This window comes from Atractosteus spatula, chromosome 5, assembly GCF_055471065.1.
Source record: "Atractosteus spatula isolate fAtrSpa1 chromosome 5, fAtrSpa1.hap1, whole genome shotgun sequence".
Classification (NCBI taxonomy): domain Eukaryota; kingdom Metazoa; phylum Chordata; class Actinopteri; order Semionotiformes; family Lepisosteidae; genus Atractosteus; species Atractosteus spatula.
The window spans coordinates 9,668,549-9,688,086 of NC_142710.1; the positions used below are offsets into that span (position 1 = coordinate 9,668,549).

Sequence of the window (19,538 nt, forward strand, 5' to 3'; positions counted from 1 at the left end):
AGAAGTGACCCGTGTTGGTTCAAATGTTTAATCGATTCCGTTATCAAGTACCGGTATGTCGCGATATCGAGTCGATATACGAACACAATCTTACAAAGAATAGAAAAACGTTTTCGCGTGTGGATTTGACGACGTACCGCTTGGGGCGACGTCACATATACATGTATGTATACATTTATATATACACACACAATGTACACATAAATGTATAAATGTTACAACTGGACGAGAACAAAGCAGATTCACGTCTGTATACAGTCAGACGAGGCTGCACGGTATGTACCGAATATACACTGTAACTACTTTTGAAGTACAAAAAGCGTATTTTGTACGACGGGAAATGTTAGAACCCCGCCGAAGAAAACGGCAGACAGGTCAGAGGCTGGGGAAAAGGGCATCAGATCTTCACCGAGACCTCTTCCTCCGCCCCTGAGGGATTTATTTTAAAACACCACCACGGGAAACGTGCGACACCGCACACCCCCCCCGTGCGTGGGCGCGGCGAGTTGACGTCACCGACAGCTACGTCAGCTGGTACGCCAGCGAGCGCCTCTGGGACACGTGATTAGCTGAGGCTCCCGCCCCTCTCCCCCATTCCTGAGCCGTGATTGGACTCGACCCCCCTCCTCTGATTGGTGGGTTAACGGTTCGAACCCGAGAGCAGAACGGGCTGCGATTGGACAGAACCACCACGCTCGAACGGAGACCTGTGGGCGGGAGGGCGAGCGAGGGACTCTGATTGGCTAGTTCACGGCTCAATCTAGGCGGCAGGCCGGGCTGTGATTGGTCAGAAAACTACCGTGAACGAACAGGGAGCCGCAGGCCCAACCCTCGTCCGTATTCTTCCCCCTTGACGTAACTCAGACCTCAAGTCGCTCCTGTGTCGAGATCGGTACTGTTTTTGATTCACCAGCAAATGCAACAGCCTTCCCGTGCGGAGGCGAGATTCTGTCGTTGGTTTAATTGGAAAATTAATTCCTCATAAAAGGAAAAAAAAAAAGAAATAAAAAGATCCGGGCCGCCCGAACAGGGACTTGAACCCTGGACCCTCAGATTAAAAGTCTGATGCTCTACCGACTGAGCTATCCGGGCCCGTAGGAGAAGCCCCTCCCGCGTCCTATACAAGCACACCACTCCCCCCCCCCACGCCGGACATTTCCACACCAGCGCGCCTAGCGACAGCCCTCAGCCCAGCCCGGACTTGACTTTAAAAAAAAAAACACGTTTTTATTGAAACACCACAAATAAAAAAAAAAGGGAGGCAGAATAATGAAATATATACAGAAGTAGACACCCCGGAGCCCGAGGGGGGAGTCACACGTGTACTGCCCCGACAGGTCGATTAAACAAGGCGGCTGTGCGTGTCCGGGCGGACGTGGGTGCGAGTTTATCACCGGAGCACCGCGCTCAAGCCCCTCGCCGGGCCGCCGCCCGAGAGCTGAACTAGTGAGGAGAATCGGGAGTGCGGGCGAGTCCTCTTCCATTCTCAACAACAACAACAACAGGTGCATTTTAGACATCCCCGCGTGAATTCTCCGTCGAAGAAAACGCCAGATAAGTCGGAAGCTGGCAAAAGCATCAGACCTCCCCCGAGAGTGTTTTGCACCTGAAGGAGGTGTTTACAAAGCGGGAAACACCGGCCTGCACAGCACAGGAGCAATCCGGCAGGACCGTCTCTGCCGGGAGCGCGCACACAAAACAAGCGGACACCCCCTTTCTGTGAGAAACTAAATGCTTTTATTCAAGGTGGAAAAATAAATATTTATTTAAAAAAAAAACAAAAAACAAACACGCAACAGCTTTCTCGGGCCGCAGTCGACGGGTCTGGTACTGGAACCGAACCCCTTCCCGGGGGGACAGCGCGTCAGGAGAGGAGAGGCACGGTCTGGATCGCGAATTCACCGAGTCTTCAGGGCACCGGGTCAGGCTGGGACTGGGGAGGGCCGCGGGTCATCACTGCAGATCCCTGCAGCTCACACAGCAACACGACCGCCGTACTGGTCCCACAGGGTCGCCAGTGCTTCCAGACTGGGCCCAGAGAGTCATCGCTGTGTGTTAATATGCTGCTGTTTGATGAGTCTGCAGACAGTCTGCACTGGTGTCAGTGACTCTACAGCCTGTGTGTGTGTGTCAGTGTGTCTGTACTGGTGTCAGTGACTCTACAGCCTGTCTGTGTGTGTCAGTGTGTCTGTACTGGTGTCAGTGACTCTACAGCCTGTGTGTGTGTGTCAGTGTGTCTGTACTGGTGTCAGTGACTCTACAGCCTGTGTGTGTGTGTCAGTGTGTCTGTACTGGTGTCAGTGACTCTACAGCCTGTGTGTGTGTGTCAGTGTGTCTGCACTGGTGTCAGTGACTCTACAGCCTGTGTGTGTGTGTCAGTGTGTCTGCACCGGTGTCAGTGACTCTACAGCCTGTGTGTGTCAGTGTGTCTGTACCGGCGTCAGTGACTCTACAGCCTGTGTGTGTGTGTCAGTGTGTCTGTACTGGTGTCAGTGACTCTACAGCCTGTGTGTGTCAGTGTGTCTGCACTGGTGTCAGTGACTCTACAGCCTGTGTGTGTGTGTCAGTGTGTCTGCACTGGTGTCAGTGACTCTACAGCCTGTGTGTGTGTGTCAGTGTGTCTGCACCGGTGTCAGTGACTCTACAGCCTGTGTGTGTGTGTCAGTGTGTCTGTACTGGTGTCAGTGACTCTACAGCCTGTGTGTGTCAGTGTGTCTGCACTGGTGTCAGTGACTCTACAGCCTGTGTGTGTGTGTCAGTGTGTTTGCACCGGTGTCAGTGACTCTACAGCTTGTGTGTGTCAGTGTGTCTGTACTGGTGTAAGTGACTCTACAGCCTGTGTGTGTGTGTCAGTGTGTCTGCACCGGTGTCAGTGACTCTACAGCCTGTGTGTGTCAGTGTGTCTGTACTGGTGTTAGTGACTCTACAGCCTGTGTGTGTCAGTGTGTCTGTTCTAGTTTCAGTCACTCAAAAGTCTGTCAGTCTGTCTATAGTAGCATCAGTCTGTGGTGTTTGTGGTAACAAAACGTCTATCTGAACTTGATCTCGAAGCAGAGACAGTTGAAACTCTCACACTCTGGAGGCTGACAAGTACAGGCACAGTCCCACATGGAACAACACTGACCCTGACACAGAGAGAGAGAGGGGTTAATACAGACACACTGGACACTCCAGTACATTAACACTGCACTGATAAAGATATAAACACTATAAAAACATAGCACACAGACACAATACAGGCCAGAACAAACAGAGACAGAGGACTCACCGAAGGTGCGGGGCAGCTTCTGTCCAGACAGGCCCTGAGGGAGGGCACTTTGCAGTCGCATGACTCTGCACATGCCAAGCAGTACTCACAGTTACAGGGGAGGCCCTTAGTGCAGTCACAGCATGCTGGACACAGACCCTGAACCTGAGAGAGAGAGGGGTTAATACACACACTGACTGGACACTCCAGTACATTAACACTGCACTGAGAGAGAGGGGTTAATACAGACACACTGACTGGACACTCCAGTACATTAACACTGCACTGAGAGAGAGGGGTTAATACAGACACACTGACTGGACACTCCAGTACATTAACACTAAATGTTCTCACCCACTCTTACCTTCAGGCACTGGCGGCACCACAGCGCCCCCAGCAGGAGGAGCAGGTAGGCGCAGACCCCGATCATCACGATGGCAGGGAGGGGCAAAGCCAGCTCGGCCACCGGCACCACGGCAACCAGCCTGACGGGGGGGAGAGACACAGGCTGGACGGGGGGGGGGGGAGAGAGAGGAGGGGAGGGAGGGGGGGGGAGGGGAGAGAGAGGAGGGGATGGAGGGAGGGGGAGAGAGAGAGGGAGAGAGAGGAGGGGAGGGAGGGTTACTACAACGTCCACTCGTCCGTCAGTCCAGACGGGACAAGGAGACGAGGAAGGAGAGACAGGGTGGAGAACTCCTCACCGCCATTCCTGGTGCTCCTCTGTCAACGGCCCCTCTGCGTCCTGGTCCCTGTCCTCGGCCCTCTGTCAAACCCTCTGTCCCCCGCCACGTCTCCCTCTGATGACTTATTACGGCGGGGATCTCTGATCTGAGTGGACACACAGGAGAGAGAGGAAGACAGCAGATATATAAATCTCAGGAGGACAGAGGACAGAGCAGTGAGAGAGGATACACAGGCCAGAGAGAGGAAGACAGCAGATATATAAATCACAGGAGGACAGAGGCCAGAGAGAGGAAGACAGCAGATATATCAATCACAGGGGGACAGAGGACAGAGCAGAGAGAGTGGACACACAGGAGAGAGGAAGACAGCAGATATATAAATCACAGGAGGACAGAGGACAGAGCAGAGAGAGAGGACACACAGGAGAGAGAGAGGAAGACAGCAGATATATCAATCACAGGAGGACAGAGGACAGAGCAGTGAGAGAGGACACACAGGAGAGAGAGGAAGACAGCAGATATATCAATCACAGGAGGACAGAGGACAGAGCAGTGAGAGAGGACACACAGGAGAGAGAGGAAGACAGCATATATATCAATCACAGGAGGACAGAGGACAGAGCAGTGAGAGAGGATACACAGGCCAGAGAGAGGAAGACAGCAGATATATAAATCACAGGAGGACAGAGGACAGAGCAGTGAGAGAGGACACACAGGAGAGAGAGGAAGACAGCAGATATATCAATCACAGGAGGACAGAGGACAGAGCAGTGAGAGAGGACACACAGGAGAGAGAGGAAGACAGCAGATATATCAATCACAGGAGGACAGAGGACAGAGCAGTGAGAGAGGACACACAGGAGAGAGAGGAAGACAGCAGATATATAAATCACAGGAGGACAGAGGACAGAGCAGTGAGAGAGGACACACAGGAGAGAGAGAGGAAGACAGCAGATATATCAATCACAGGAGGACAGTGGACACAGTGGTGAGAGACAGTGTCCAGGAGAGGTGTTGACCACAGCAGCTCCACTGCCCCGGCGCTGGATGTGGGGTGTTAATTGACTGTTAATGGGTGAGTGGCCGAGAGCCAGATTCTCACACGAGGTTTGGTATCTCAGGACCCGCTGCGGGTGGGTTGTTACAGCAGGTCGTATTTAAACGGGTTTCTGGGGTACTTATATTTTATTTTTTTACGCCGTCTGTCGTGACAGTTTCTCCAGTATGTGCGCCGGTGTGACTACCACGAGTTCGGAAGTGGAGTGTCAACTTCCTGCTTTGGGCAACGATTGGTATGATCAAGTCCCACAGTCGGTCATCAGGGGACGAACCGGTTGAGCACGGTGTAGATTTCACAGCGGGGAGCTGACTGGGGACAATCAGAGCCGATGTGTCCATATACGGCAGAATTGAAAGGGGACATCGTACGGTGGGGTTTTTCTGCCGCCGAGGAGAGATGGAGAGGGCTGTTTGCTTCGCATGAGTGATTTGATCAGAAGGTTTTGAACTCGTAATTTGTATTATTGGTTGTTTTTTTTAAATGTGCTCCGGTGTCCGAAGCCGATCGGGTCGGAGGTAAGGTCCTCACCATGCCGTGTCATAGCCTCTCACGGTAGATACCCCCCATTTTTCCGCGCTGTCGTGTCGCTTACGACCTCGAACAGTTTAATCAATTCAGTTCAATTCAAGGTGCTTTATTAGCATGACCGATAGGTACAATCAGTGTTGCCAAAGCAAATAAAAATAATAAAATTAACATAGAACAAAACAAAAAATAGAAGTAAAATAAAATCTACAGACATGTTACAGACATTTACAACAAAGACATATTATTAATTATTAATTATTAATCTCTCTCTTGATTTCTCGTTTTCGAGACCCGTTTCGTACACAAACACTACCTCCCGCACTGGCGCCGCTTCACCCCCAGGCGTCTTCCCGCGACACTTTCTTTCAGGGCGCCGTGACTTGATTTTAGTCGGATTTAAGGGCCGGTTCTCGCTGTTGCGGTTTTAATTCCTCGGAACCCGTTTCGCCCCGTTGTGTGTGTTTTTTTTTCAGACCGTCGCGCCGGAAGGGTTGCCGAGGCGGTTACCGGGGCAACGCCGTGAGCCGCACTACGGCGCAGCGCGATGGACAAACCGCGCCGCCGGAGTGATCGCGGGAGACTTATTTTTCTCCCCAGTTAGATCAAGGGGTTTTGACGCGCAGCGTCGCTTGACACTTGTAATTCCTTACGGTCCTACAGCGCTCTACTGGACACTCCACTCGGAGCGCTTTACTGGTCATGGAGATCCCCTCCACCCCCCACCAGTGTGTACGCCCACCTGGATGATGCTCCAGTACTCTCACACACACAGCAGCTCTCAGAGCGAGGAGGACGCCTTTCTGGACGCCCCACATGTTTGTGGGGATCCCCTCCAGCAGCAGCAGTGTGGAGCCCCACCAGTGCGCCCACACACAGCAGCTCTCAGGGCAAGGAGGACAGGTCAGAGGTCATTAGGGGTTACTAGGAGGCCAGGACAGGTCAAGACCAGGGGGACACCGGGGTAACACCCCGACTCTTTTATAGAGACACCCCGGGATTGTTCATGAGCACAGAGAGTCAGGACCCCGGTTTCACGTCTCATCTGAAGGACGGAGCCTTCTTACAGTCCAGTGTCCCCGTCAGTGTCCAGCCCTAGTCTTTTATAGCTCACCATCACTGGACTGGGGCATCAGGACCACACAGAGCGCAGGGAGAGAGCGCCCCCTGCTGGCCCCACTCACCCCTCTCCCAGGAGTCTCCCCTCCAGGTACTGGCCAGGCTCCCCCTGCTGGGCTCCAGTGGGCTGGGAGCTGGGTGAGAGCGCCCCCTGCTGGGAGCTGCAGGGTGACCTGGCTGCTGGCACCGACATGAACGTCTTGTGTTTTTTGCTTAAAAGGGGGTGCCGTCCTGTGGGACTGGCAGGACAGCTGGTCTGATGGTTCAAATCCAGTTGGGGTGGACCAGAAGGATGACTGTCACTTGGGTGAAACAAAACTCCATCAAAGAAATCTGTTTATTGTTTAAAAAACATTTATTGTTCTCCAGCGCTGCTGGGGTGTAGGAGATGGGGGTGCAGGGTGCCAACCGAGATGGACAAGGGTGGGTGGGTTGACCATAATTCCCCATCATCCCCCTCCCCCCCCCCCCCCCCAGGCCAGAGAGATCAGCGTCGGAGTGACCTCCCCATCCGTCCGTCCGTCCGTCCCTTCTCGAGCCGCCCTGCAGCTGGTCAGCCAGGAGGTGGATGGTCACGACGCCACCCCAGAAAAAGCTCTCGTTTCTCAAACACAGCCGGTCAATCCTGTGTGTCACGGGTCAGTTCTGGTCCTGCGGGGCCCGGCGAGGGCAATCGATGAGACTTCATCTCGTGCCGAATCTGGGAGAAGGCACTTCTGAAGTCTTTATAGGTGAGAAAAGGAGAAAAGGAGCATGACTGCGAACTGGAGTATCGCAGCAGGACAAGAAGGGTTTGGAGCCAGTGCAGGGATCTGACGGGGCCGACGGAACTGGTAACGAAGAGGCTTGTGGAAGAAGAGGCTTGTGAGTCTGGGTGTGACAGAGCTCAGGCTCTCTGTTACCCCTGGGGTACAGCTCCTGAGTGTTGGGGTGCAGCAGGAGCAGACCCTGTCACCCCCAGAGTGTCGACAGTCTTAGGGGACAGACAGGAGAGCAGAATTAGACGATGTGGAAGAGCTCAGGCTGGGGGGCTCTCTGATACCCCTGGGGTACAGCTCCTGAGCTTTGGGGTGCAGCAGGAGAAGTCCCTGTCACCCCCAGAGTGTCGACAGTCTTGGGGGACAGACAGGAGAGCAGAATTAGACGATGTGGAAGAGCTCAGGCTGGGGGGCTCTCTGATACCCCTGGGGATACAGCTCCTGAGTGTTGGGGTGCAGCAGGAGACATCTACACTCTGGGGGTGACAGGACAGTCTTGGGGGACAGACAGGAGAGCAGAATTAGACGATGTAAAAGAGCTCAGGCTGGGGGGCGATATGAAACCTGACAGGAAGCCAGTGCAGGGACTCCAGGACAGGAGTGATGGGATCACCTGCACTAGGCCTGGTGGGGATTCTGGCTGCCGAATTCTGGACACACGATGAAAATGGAGTTTTACAGAGGACTCAGATTCTCCTGTGAGTAGTGGGTCTGGTCAGGACCCGGGATCGAGGTCAGAACCGGACCAGTTTGGGGAAGTAGGAGGAGGACCACGCAGGACTGGACCGGGCCAGCTCGGGCAGTCTTGGGTGGCTCCTGGAATAGCCAGGATCTGGGGCAGGACCTGACCGGACCAGCTTGCTGGAGGAGGAGGAGGAGGAGGAGGTGCACGATGTGGATCCAGTCAGGAACTGGTGGTCGGGATCAGAACTGGACCAGCTTGAGGAAGGGGCAGCGTCACGCAGGACTGGACCGGACCGGCTCGGGGAAGTGGGACTAGACCGGACCGGCTCAGGGAAGTGGGACTGGACAAGCTCGGCTGATCAGGTTGTGTATATATTCTTAGCCTGGTTCAGCACTTTCCTGGGCACCTGGATCTTCTCTTCCATTTCGACGATCTGAGCGAGAGAGTGAGAGAGAGAGAGAGAGGTCAGCAGGCCCTGCCCTCACCCTGCAGACACACTCCACAGCTGTGTCGGACGCACCTCCGTCCTCTCCCCGATGGCCAGGCTGGGCTTGCCCTTGAATTCTTTCATCTTGTAGCCCTTCAGGACGAAGAACTTGTTCTTTCTGAGGAGGCGAGCCTTCTGCATATCGAACGCCGTCGCCCTGATCGCCCCCTCCTGGTCGGCCAGCGACATGCAGACTCTCTTCTTCTTCTCCTGTCAACCACAGGACCACAGGTGAGTTCAGGAGGGGCCGGCCCGAGCTCAGGTGTGGCTCAGGAGGGGCCCGGCCCGAGCTCAGGTGTGGCTCAGAAGTCGCCCTCAGACCCTGAGCGGCAGGAGTCCTCAGCTGAACTCGGGCGTGATCACGGTCGGCTCGCGTACCTGAGCATCGCCGTAGGGAAGCTGCTTGGATTTCTGCACCACCCTCACTGCCACAGGCGGTGGGGAAGAGTTCACTGGAAAGTCCAGCAGCTGGGCGACCGTCGCTCTCTGTGAGGAAACACGAAGGCGGGCTCTGTGAGAGACGCCGCAGTCACCAGGCCCGTGTCCCTGCTGGCACGAGGAGCCCAGCTCAGGACACACACCCCACCCGCTCCAACCCCAGCAGGGAGGGGCCCGACGAGTGCAGGACTCACCTCCTCGGTGGTTTTGGGGGTCTTGGCAGCAGGAGCTGGGGGAGAGAGGGGGGGGGTGAGTTCCTCCGTCATAGGACACACACACACACACCCTGGACAGCACACGGGTCCGTCACAGGAGACACACACACACACCCTGGACAGCACACGGGTCCGTCACAGGAGACACACACACACACCCTGGACAGCACACTGGTCCATCACAGGACACACACACACCCTGGACAGGACACCGGTCCATCACAGGACACACACACACACACCCTGGACAGGACACCGGTCCATCACAGGACACACACACACACCCTGGACAGCACACCGGTCCATCACAGGACATGCATATGGACACCAGAAGCCACTTCACCCCCAGCCTGTCTTTGGGCTGGGGGGGGGATCCCCACACGAGCACAGGGAGAACACGCAGACTCTGCTGTGGCGCCATGCTGGTGCTCCGTGTGCCCCCCACCAGTGACAGAGGGGTCTCGGAGCCGAGGGCAGCGATCAGCGCTGCTTCTGCTGGAACAAGGCCGAAACCGACCAGGGGCTGGGTGGACTGGGGTGCACTGGGGCGCCCCTGCTCTGGACAGGATGGACGGGGCGCGCCCCTCACCTTCAGGCTTGACCGCTGGCGGGTCAGTCGCACGGCGCTTCCGTTTCGGGGCTGGAGCAGAAAAGAGGAGAGAAGGTCAAGAGGAGCAATGAAGGAGAGTCTCCTGTGTGCCTCCTGTCAGTGACCCCTGTATCACACACACTGGACACAGGCAGACCTGGCTGTCCAGAGAGGACAGGCTCAGTGACACAGCCTGGACACACACACTGGACACAGGCAGACCTGGCTGTCCAGAGAGGACAGGCTCAGTGACCACAGCCTGGACACACACACTGGACACAGGCAGACCTGGCTGTCCAGAGAGGACAGGCTCAGTGACCACAGCCTGGACACACACTGGACACAGACAGACCTGGCTGTCCAGAGAGGACAGGCTCAGTGACACAGCCTGGACACACACACTGGACACAGGCAGACCTGGCTGTCCAGAGAGGACAGGCTCAGTGACCACAGCCTGGACACACACACTGGACACAGGCAGACCTGGCTGTCCAGAGAGGACAGGCTCAGTGACACAGCCTGGACACACACACTGGACACAGACAGACCTGGCCGTCCAGAGAGGACAGGCTCAGTGACACAGCCTGGACACACATACTGGACACAGGCAGACCTGACTGTCCAGAGAGGACAGGCTCAGTGACCACAGCCTGGACACACACACTGGACACAGGCAGACCTGACTGTCCAGAGAGGACAGGCTCAGTGACCACAGCCTGGACACACACACTGGACACAGACAGACCTGGCTGTCCAGAGAGGACAGGCTCAGTGACACAGCCTGGACACAGACACTGGACACAGGCAGACCTGGCTGTCCAGAGAGGACAGGCTCAGTGACCACAGCCTGGACACACACACTGGACACAGGCAGACCTGAGTGTCCAGAGAGGACAGGCTCAGTGACCACAGCCTGGACACACACACTGGACACAGACAGACCTGGCTGTCCAGAGAGGACAGGCTCAGTGACACAGCCTGGACACAGACACTGGACACAGGCAGACCTGGCTGTCCAGAGAGGACAGGCTCAGTGACACAGCCTGGACACACACACTGGACACAGGCAGACCTGGCTGTCCAGAGAGGACAGACTCAGTGACCACAGCCTGGCCACAGGCAAACCTGGCTGTCCAGAGAGGACAGGCTCAGTGACCACAGCCTGGACACACACACTGGACACAGGCAGACCTGGCTGCCCAGAGAGGACAGGCTCAGTGACCACAGCCTGGACACACACACACTGGACACAGGCAGACCTGGCTGTCCAGAGAGGACAGGCTCAGTGACCACAGCCTGGACACACACACTGGACACAGGCAGACCTGAGTGTCCAGAGAGGACAGGCTCAGTGACCACAGCCTGGACACACACACTGGACACAGACAGACCTGGCTGTCCAGAGAGGACAGGCTCAGTGACACAGCCTGGACACAGACACTGGACACAGGCAGACCTGGCTGTCCAGAGAGGACAGGCTCAGTGACACAGCCTGGACACACACACTGGACACAGGCAGACCTGGCTGCCCAGAGAGGACAGGCTCAGTGACCACAGCCTGGACACACACACTGGACACAGGCAGACCTGGCTGTCACACCCAGCCCGGCCCCCTTGTGCTCTGACCAGCGGTACCGCACTGTTAAAGCACAGAGCACCAGACTGAGGAACAGCTGCTGTCTCACGGCAGTCCACCTCCTCAACAGACCATGACCTGTCTCCATAGTCCACCAGCCTGCCCTTCTCATCTCACGAACCCATTTTACTGTCCCACAACTTGTTTATTGTTCCTGTCCTGATTTATTCATTTGTTTGTGATGTACTGTTTTATCTGTCGTGTTCTGTCTGTCCCCAGAGATCAACGCGAATAAGGATGCCAATGTAATGATCAATCAATTTCCCTACGGGATCAATAAAGTGTTATCTATCTGTACATCCCATCTAAATGAAAGGGTCAGTAACTTCACCTGTCTGATCAAGAAAGCGCAACAGCGCCTGTACTTCCTCAGATGGTTGAAGGAGGCTGAGATATGTGCCCAGATCCTCACTAACTTTTACAGATGCACCACAGAAAGCACACTGACAGGTTGCATCACAGTGTGGTATGGCAACTGAGGTACTGCTGACCGCAGAGCCCTACAGCGGGCGGTGGACACTGCCCAGTCCATCACTGGGGCTGCCCTCCCATCTATACAGGACATTGATGACAGACGGTGCTTGAGGAAAGCTCTGAGCATCATCAAAGACCCCACACACCCCAGCTACAGACTGTATGACCCTCTACCATCTGGAAAACGGTACAGGAGCATCCAGGCCTGGACTACCAGACTCGGAGACGGTGTTTACCCCCGCACTGTCAAACTGTTCAACTCCCAGCCTCTGAACCTCACAGTGCCTCTCTCTTCATCACACTGACACCTGCCTCTGCCTCACAGGTCAAGACCTTCACTCCCCATAATTTCACATCCTTTTCATTCTGATGACGTGTGATTTTGCACAACTCTTGCTGTTGTGCACAGTGCCGGTTTCCTGTTGTTGTGTCGCACTTTGCCTGTTGTCTCTGTCTTTTCTTACACAATTGTATTGTTGTTGTTTCCTGTGCTGCTTACCGTCTGAGAGCTACTGTAGCTAAATAGCATTTCACTACACCCTAGACCTGTGTGTGAGTATGATGACAACAAACTTGATATAGCAATGAGCTCCTCTCTCCTCTCTCCCCTCTCCCTGGCTGCCCAGACTCTCTGCCCAGAAGTTCACTTTCAAAACACACAAGAACGTTGTGCGCATTATCTGTTGTTGTTTTGCATATTATCTGTTTCCTGTTGTTGTGCACATTACCTGTTGCTGTTGTGCACATTATCTATTGCTGTTGTGCACATTATCTATTGCTGTTGTGCACATTATCTGTTACCTGTTGTTGTTTTGCACATGATGTGTTGTTGTGTGGCACTTTGCCCGTTGTCTCCGTCTTTTCTTACACAATTGTATTGTTGTTGTTTCCTGTACTGCTACTGTGGCTAAATAGCATTTCACTACACCCTAGACCTGTGTGCGAGTATGATGACAATAAACTTGATATAGCAATGAGCTCCTCTCCCCCCTCACTCTCTGCCCATAACTTCACACTCAAAACGGACGAGTCCGGCGAGACGGCAGGAGCGAGCCCCGACCTCTCCTGGCGGCCTCCTCCCTCAGCGTCTTGGCCAGCTGGTTCTCGCCCACGGCGGCCATCACGGCGGCGGCCAGCGGCAGGGCGCGCCGCTCGGTGTAGTACCGGAGCAGGGCCGCCGCCAGGTCGGTGCTGTGCCTCGCCTTCTCCACCTGCTCCCGCGTCATGGCCGCCAGCCCGTCGAACCTGAACGCCGTGTCGCACAGCTTCATCCGGAAGCGCTTCCTGGCGTCGCGGGTGAGGTTGTCCAGCGCCTCGACCAGCACGTCCTGGACCGTCTTGTGCTGCTGCATCGCGCCCTCGGACCCGGGCGCAGCCGCCGCCGCCGCCGCCGCCGCCATCCTGCTCCTGGACATCAGCTTTCGCTTTCGTTTCCTCTGCAGCAGAGCCGAGCGGGGTCTTCCTGTTCGCGACAGCGATGATGATGATGATGATGATAACAGTCATCATCTTGTAAAAATGTTTTTATTCATGCACAAATAATACCCCCGCCAGAAAATAGAATCCAAACAGGAGGATAGATAACATTTCCAGACACAAACATCGTCGGGGCGGGGGGGGGGTTACACAGTGCAAAATAATTTCCAATTCTGAAAAAAGTTTAACCGAATGAAACACAGGTGACGTCCGCACCCGCTTTCTCGTGTTTACACTGTGGAAGAGCCTGGAGATAGAGTACTCCTCTACATCCGTCTTACAGCGCTCAGGCGTGGGATTCCTCCCAGACCCCTGCAGTGTCGTGCCCTTATCATCATGACATCGATTACAGACGGTATTTCCGTTTCGCATCCGACGGGGCTGGAGCTTTGCATCACGTCGTTTTCTTCAGGAACAAATATCCGCATGGGTCTCGTTTTGAAGATGTGTGCGCGACTCGGTCCAGAAAGTTTCTACCCTGGGACAGAACCAAAATAAATCAAACACGTTTATCATCTATTTGAATTTTAAATCGCTGGAGAACAAGAGACTTAACCGGGGAAATTCGATGAATTATTTTGTATGAAACCTCCCTAACCGTATTAGTTATACAATATTTAGTGGGCATCATCCACATTTTTTTTCCCACTCCACGCAGAGCGCTTTACAGGTCATGGGGATCCCCTCCACCACCACCACCAGTGTGTCCCCCCACCTGGATGATGCTCCAGTCCGCTCCCACACACTCCAGCTCTCAGTGGGGAGGAGAGCAGAGCGATGAGGACAGGTCAGAGGTCATTAGGGGTTAGGGGTACCCGCCAGGGACTCGAACCCTGGCCTCCGGCGTCACTCAACAGGGACCCAGCCAGCTGAGTTAAAGAGAGATCTCCTCTCAGCCCGGCAGCTGCGGTCCCTGCTATTCACAGGGAAGAGTTTCAGCCCCATCGAAAACAATATTAAAATGCAGTGTGTAATAAGTTTAATTATTATGACGGCACGTTATTACATTCATAAAATGAAGTGGTCTGGGAAGAGCCCTTTGTCTGAGCATTTTAAAATGGAAATAAGGGGGTATTTGCAGACTATTTCGAAATGCAAAGATAGGAAGGACATAATTTTTATTTCATTTGTTTAATCTTTTCTCATAACTTGAATTGACGTAGTCATATGTACCCCCGACGACCTTCTTGTCTCGAATTGTTATATGTGCTCTTGTTCGTATTGTAATTTTTGTTATTCTGTTAAGCATCAATAAAAACAAATAGAAAAGAAAATTCGCCGGGGAGGGCGGCGACGTCACCGCGCTGGCCAGCCGGCTCGCACCACCTGCAGGGAAAAACTGTCCTGCCCCCAGCTCGTCGGGAGCGCGCCCACTGCTGCTTGTCCCAGTGCCCGCCAGGATATCACGCCAGCGCTGTCCGTCGTCAGAACTGGGTACGTTCTTATTTCCACTACGACGGACATCACCCCCCTGGCTTGTAAGCGAGCGTGTGATCATGTCCAAGAATGAACATGACTTCAACTACGCGACACAAAGAGTCCAAAAAGAGCGCGACAAAGAGACCCAAAAAAGATTATAGATCTTATAATCATATAAGTCATATAAAATCATATAAATCCAGTATCCAAAACCTGAGAATCCAAGCTTTTATATCTACGCCCAGCAGCAGTCTTTAAAAGCCTATTCGATTGATTTGATTGACTGTTATTTATCATTGATGATAATAATAATAATAATAATAATAATAATTGCTTACACTTATATAGCGCTTTTCTGGACACTCCACTCAAAGCGCTTTACAGGTAATGGGGATCCCCTCCACCCCCACCAGTGTGCAGCCCCACCTGGATGATGCGACGGCAGCCATAGTGCGCTCCCCACACACCAGCTCTCAGTGGGGAGGAGAGCAGAGTGATGAAGCCAGTTCAGAGAGGGGGGTTATTAGGAGGCCATGATTGGTAAGGGCCAATGGGAAATTTGGCCAGGGATTTTTAATGACCACAGAGAGTCAGGACCTCGGTTTTACGTCTCATCCGAAGGACGGCGCCTGTTTTACAGTATAGTGTCCCTGTCACTATACTGGGGCATTAGGACCCACATGGACCGCAGGGTGAGCGCCCCCTGCTGGCCCCACTAACACCTCTTCCAGCAGCAACCTTAGTTTTTCCAACGAGGTCTCCCATCCAGGTACTGACCAGGCTCACACCTGCCGAACTCCAGTGGGGCTGCCAGTTGAGAGTTGCAGGGTGATTTGGCTGCTGGCCATATAGACAGGTGTTACCTATTGCATCTAGATTTCTCAGTAGTTACTTATAATAGTTGTGACAATGTGCTCTTTTCCTCTTTGTGACTGTGTAGTGTACAGCAGTAACACAGTCAGAGTGTCCCTCAGTCCTCAAAGGACAGGTGTGTTCTTGCACATCTTCCAGCAGCAACCTTAGTTTCCTTATCACACAGTTAAAAAGTCCAAACTCCTCCGGGCTGTGCGTATAGCCGATCGGGTTCCAGGACCAGAACTATCCGCTTTACACACTTTGAGAAATTCCTATTAACAGCCCCAGATTCATGGTCGCTTTTCAGCATAGGGACGACGACTGTCACACGAGGGAAAAGACAGAGAGATCGGATTTTATTGTCCCCGTTTAAATAGAAGGCAAAAAAAGAAGAGAGGAAAGACATTGCACATTATTCTATTACAAAAAATAAGAAAGACATTGCACATCACTCTATTGCACCTGTACAGTATAACACAGAACAACAGGTAACATTTATAACACATCACAAAACATCTCGCGCTCAGGTGGGTTGTAAGAGTACCTGGAGGGGAGACTCCTGGGAGAGGTGTGAGTGGGGCCAGCAGGGGGCGCTCTCTCCCAGCTCCCAGCCCACTGGAGCCCAGCAGGGGGCGCTCTCACCCAGCTCCCAGCCCACTGGAGCCCAGCAGGGGGAGCCTGGCCAGTACCTGGAGGGGAGACTCCTGGGAGAGGGGTGAGTGGGGCCAGCAGGGGGCGCTCTCACCCAGCTCCCAGCCCACTGGAGCCCAGCAGGGGGAGCCTGGCCAGTACCTGGAGGGGAGACTCCTGGGAGAGGGGTGAGTGGGGCCAGCAGGGGGTGCTCTCTCCCTGCGCTCTGTGTGGGTCCTGATGCCCCAGTACAGTGATGGTGAGCTATAAAAGAGTAGGGCTGGACACTGACGGGGACACTGGACTGTAAGAAGGCTCCGTCCTTCAGATGAGACGTGAAACCGGGGTCCTGACTCTTTGTGGTCATTAAAAATCCCAGGGCATCTCTCGAAAATAGTAGCGGTGTTCTGGCCAAATTTCCCCCCTGGTCTTTACCCATCATGGCCTCCTAATAACCCCCCTCTCTGAACTGGCTCCATCCCTCTGCTCTCCTTCCTACTGAGAGCTGGTGTGTGGGGAGTGTTCTGGCACACTATGGCTGCTGTCGCATCATCCAGGTGGGGCTACACACTGGTGGGGGTGGAGGGGATCCCCATTACCTGTAAAGCGCTTTGAATGGAGTGTCCAGAAAAGCGCTATATAAGTGTGAGGAATTATTATTAATAATTATAATTCAGCCAATTGCAATAGTTATTTTCGTATTATTTCCAGTGGGATTGAAGCTGAACATCACGTCTATTGCTTTAAAAATAATATCAATATGAGCCTCTTTTTTTAATACAAGTTTGTCAATCACTGCAGAAGGATTTCACAACGGGACACGACCTAAATAAATGTTTCAGGGCTACTTTCACACAAGGCACAGTCACCATCTATATCCATTATAAATGGCTGCACAATCAGGGTCTTTATTCATCAATTTCCCTACGGGATCAAAAAAGTCTTATCTATCTATCTTTACTGGGTTAAGACTGAAGGCGGACATGTATGTATCTCACTATCTCACATGTATGTATCAACCCTTCAGCACATTGTGAGAGCTGTTGCTGGGGTCTGTTAATTTAGCCTCAAACAAAAGTTACACTAAGATGCCATAAAGCTGACTGGCCCCAGTGGCTTCACGCTACACAATAAAAGACAGGAACAACACCCACAAACAGGACACAGCAGGCCAATGTCTGCTGCCTATCAGAGGACAGAACCGAGAGCAAGACAGAGCAGGACCAGAAGAAATGACATATCAGAGAACAGGACAAGCTCTCAGATCGTGACACAGACTCTCCCCCGGCTGTATATAAGAGCTGGGAGACCCCTGCAGTGTGTCTGTTCTGCGGGGCAGACCCGGCGCGCGTTGTCGGACCTACTGGGCTCAATAAAACCGACTCTGCACAAGGCTGTGCCCTGCCCCTCTGAGGAAGAAGTTCCCACGACAATACGATGATACCTCCTTAACCTCATGAGTTATCCAATATTTGCTTCAGATCATCCAGTCTTTTTCCTCTGCAGAGCTCCCTGGGCTGTGTGATCCTGTGGAGCAATGTGGCGCTGTTATCCGGTGATCCACCAGATGCTTTAACAGTAATGCGGACTTGCTCCCGAGCTCGCCGAAAAGCGCTGGCTGACGTCTTATAGACCCCCATTAAATCGTCCTAGCCCCCCTTATCCCCCCGGGCAAATCCCGCGTCCCTGTGAACACGCGCCCCAGACCCGATACCCATTCTGGGAGTGCAGATCGATATTTGTATCACCGACTCGACGAGCGCCTGTCCGCAATACGATGCGTCTGAGCTGGACTGAAACAGGCGACGCGGAAGTATAACTCACGAGTTTAAGGCTGCGGTGCCGGTGTCCTGTTCATCCGCCGTGTCCCCGCGGTGCCGGTGTCCTGTTCATCCGCCGTGTCCCCGCGGTACCGGTGTCCTGTTCATCCTCCGTGTCCCCGCGGTACCAGTGTCCTGTTCATCCGCCGTGTCCCCGCGGTACCGGTGTCCTGTTCATCCTCCGTGTCCCCGCGGTACCGGTGTCCTGTTCATCCGCCGTGTCCCCGCGGTGCCGGTGTCCTGTTCATCCGCCGTGTCCCCGCGGTGCCGGTGTCCTGTTCATCCTCCGTGTCCCCGCGGTACCGGTGTCCTGTTCATCCGCCGTATCCCCGCGGTGCCGGTGTCCTGTTCATCCGCCGTGTCCCCGCGGTACCGTCTTGAAAAGACACCACACGGGCGCGATGTGGCGCTGTCGGCCGTCGTCCTAACACCGGAGTGACTGCCGACGGCCAATCCGTATAAAATCCACAAAAAAAGGCCACTTTGGCCAGTTAAAATATCGGATAAATATGTAGATACGACACTGTTCTATGTAAAAGCGGGGGTCTCATTTTGGGGTCCACTTTTTTATTGTTCATATTCGGTTGTTTTTTTTTTTTAAATCCTGGTCAAACAGTTCGAGGGAAATCTGAAACTGATCTAAAATCGTGAATACAGCTCGAAGTTCAAAGTTGATTTATTTGTCAAACGCACGTCAATCTGGCCCATGGCAGCGATGGCTGCCAATGAAATGTTGTTGTGGGGTTTGTTTGTTTTTCTGCAAGGTCACCGTGAGGAAAGAGAATAAAAGTTACAAAATCAAATGACATAATAAATAACACAGGAAGAACTGAACAACACGGCATAAAGGTGGGGCTGCACACTGGTGGGGGTGGAGGGGATCACCATGACCTGTCAAGCACTCTGAGTGGAGTTTCCAGAAGAGTAATGTAATGTGTGACCCAGTGGTGAAGAGCTGTCTGTTTTGCCAAATCCACTAGATGGCGCTGCCTCTTAGTTCGCGGTGTCTCCGGGTTCAGCGTCCTGCGCATGGGCAGTAGGGACTAGGAAGCAGTGAGGTACAGTTAAAACAACCAAATCTCTGCAGAGTTGTAACTAGATGTATATAGTTAATAAGTAAATATATATAATATGTAAATATTTTATAATATGTCTGTAGATTTTATTTTACTTTTATTTTTTGTTTTGTTTCTTGTGAATTTCATTGTTTTTATCTGCTTTGGCAACACTGATGTACCCATCGGTCATGCTAATAATAATAATAATAATAATAATAATTGCTTACACTTATATAGCGCTTTTCTGGACACTCCACTCAAAGCGCTTTACAGGTAATGGGGATCCCCTCCACCCCCACCAGTGTGCAGCCCCACCTGGATGATGCGACGGCAACCATAGTGCGCCAGAACGCTCCCCACACAT

The 19,538-nt window shown here is 53.3% G+C and overlaps 2 protein-coding genes and 1 non-coding gene across 3 annotated transcripts; all 3 read right to left on the reverse strand.

Annotated features, from left to right (window-relative positions):
* Positions 1-1,019: 1,019 nt before the first annotated feature.
* Positions 1,020-1,092, reverse strand: trnak-uuu (transfer RNA lysine (anticodon UUU)). Its single transcript has one exon. It is a non-coding gene; the product is annotated as a tRNA-Lys (tRNA).
* Positions 1,093-1,714: 622 nt separating this feature from the next.
* Positions 1,715-6,037, reverse strand: LOC148834029 (uncharacterized). Its single transcript, XM_088916270.1, has 5 exons — positions 5,832-6,037; positions 3,949-4,075; positions 3,612-3,755; positions 3,269-3,412; positions 1,715-3,125 (listed from the first exon to the last, which is right to left on the reverse strand). Exons 2-5 carry the CDS (start codon positions 3,952-3,954, stop codon positions 3,030-3,032), a joined length of 390 nt encoding a protein of 129 aa, XP_088772396.1. The 5' UTR covers positions 3,955-4,075; positions 5,832-6,037; the 3' UTR covers positions 1,715-3,029.
* A 938-nt stretch (positions 6,038-6,975) lies between these two features.
* On the reverse strand, positions 6,976-18,494 carry LOC148834030 (uncharacterized). Its single transcript, XM_088916759.1, has 7 exons — positions 18,121-18,494; positions 12,977-13,378; positions 9,807-9,857; positions 9,197-9,231; positions 8,943-9,050; positions 8,598-8,774; positions 6,976-8,510 (listed from the first exon to the last, which is right to left on the reverse strand). Exons 2-7 carry the CDS (start codon positions 13,329-13,331, stop codon positions 8,436-8,438), a joined length of 801 nt encoding a protein of 266 aa, XP_088772885.1. The 5' UTR covers positions 13,332-13,378; positions 18,121-18,494; the 3' UTR covers positions 6,976-8,435.
* Positions 18,495-19,538: the final 1,044 nt, after the last annotated feature.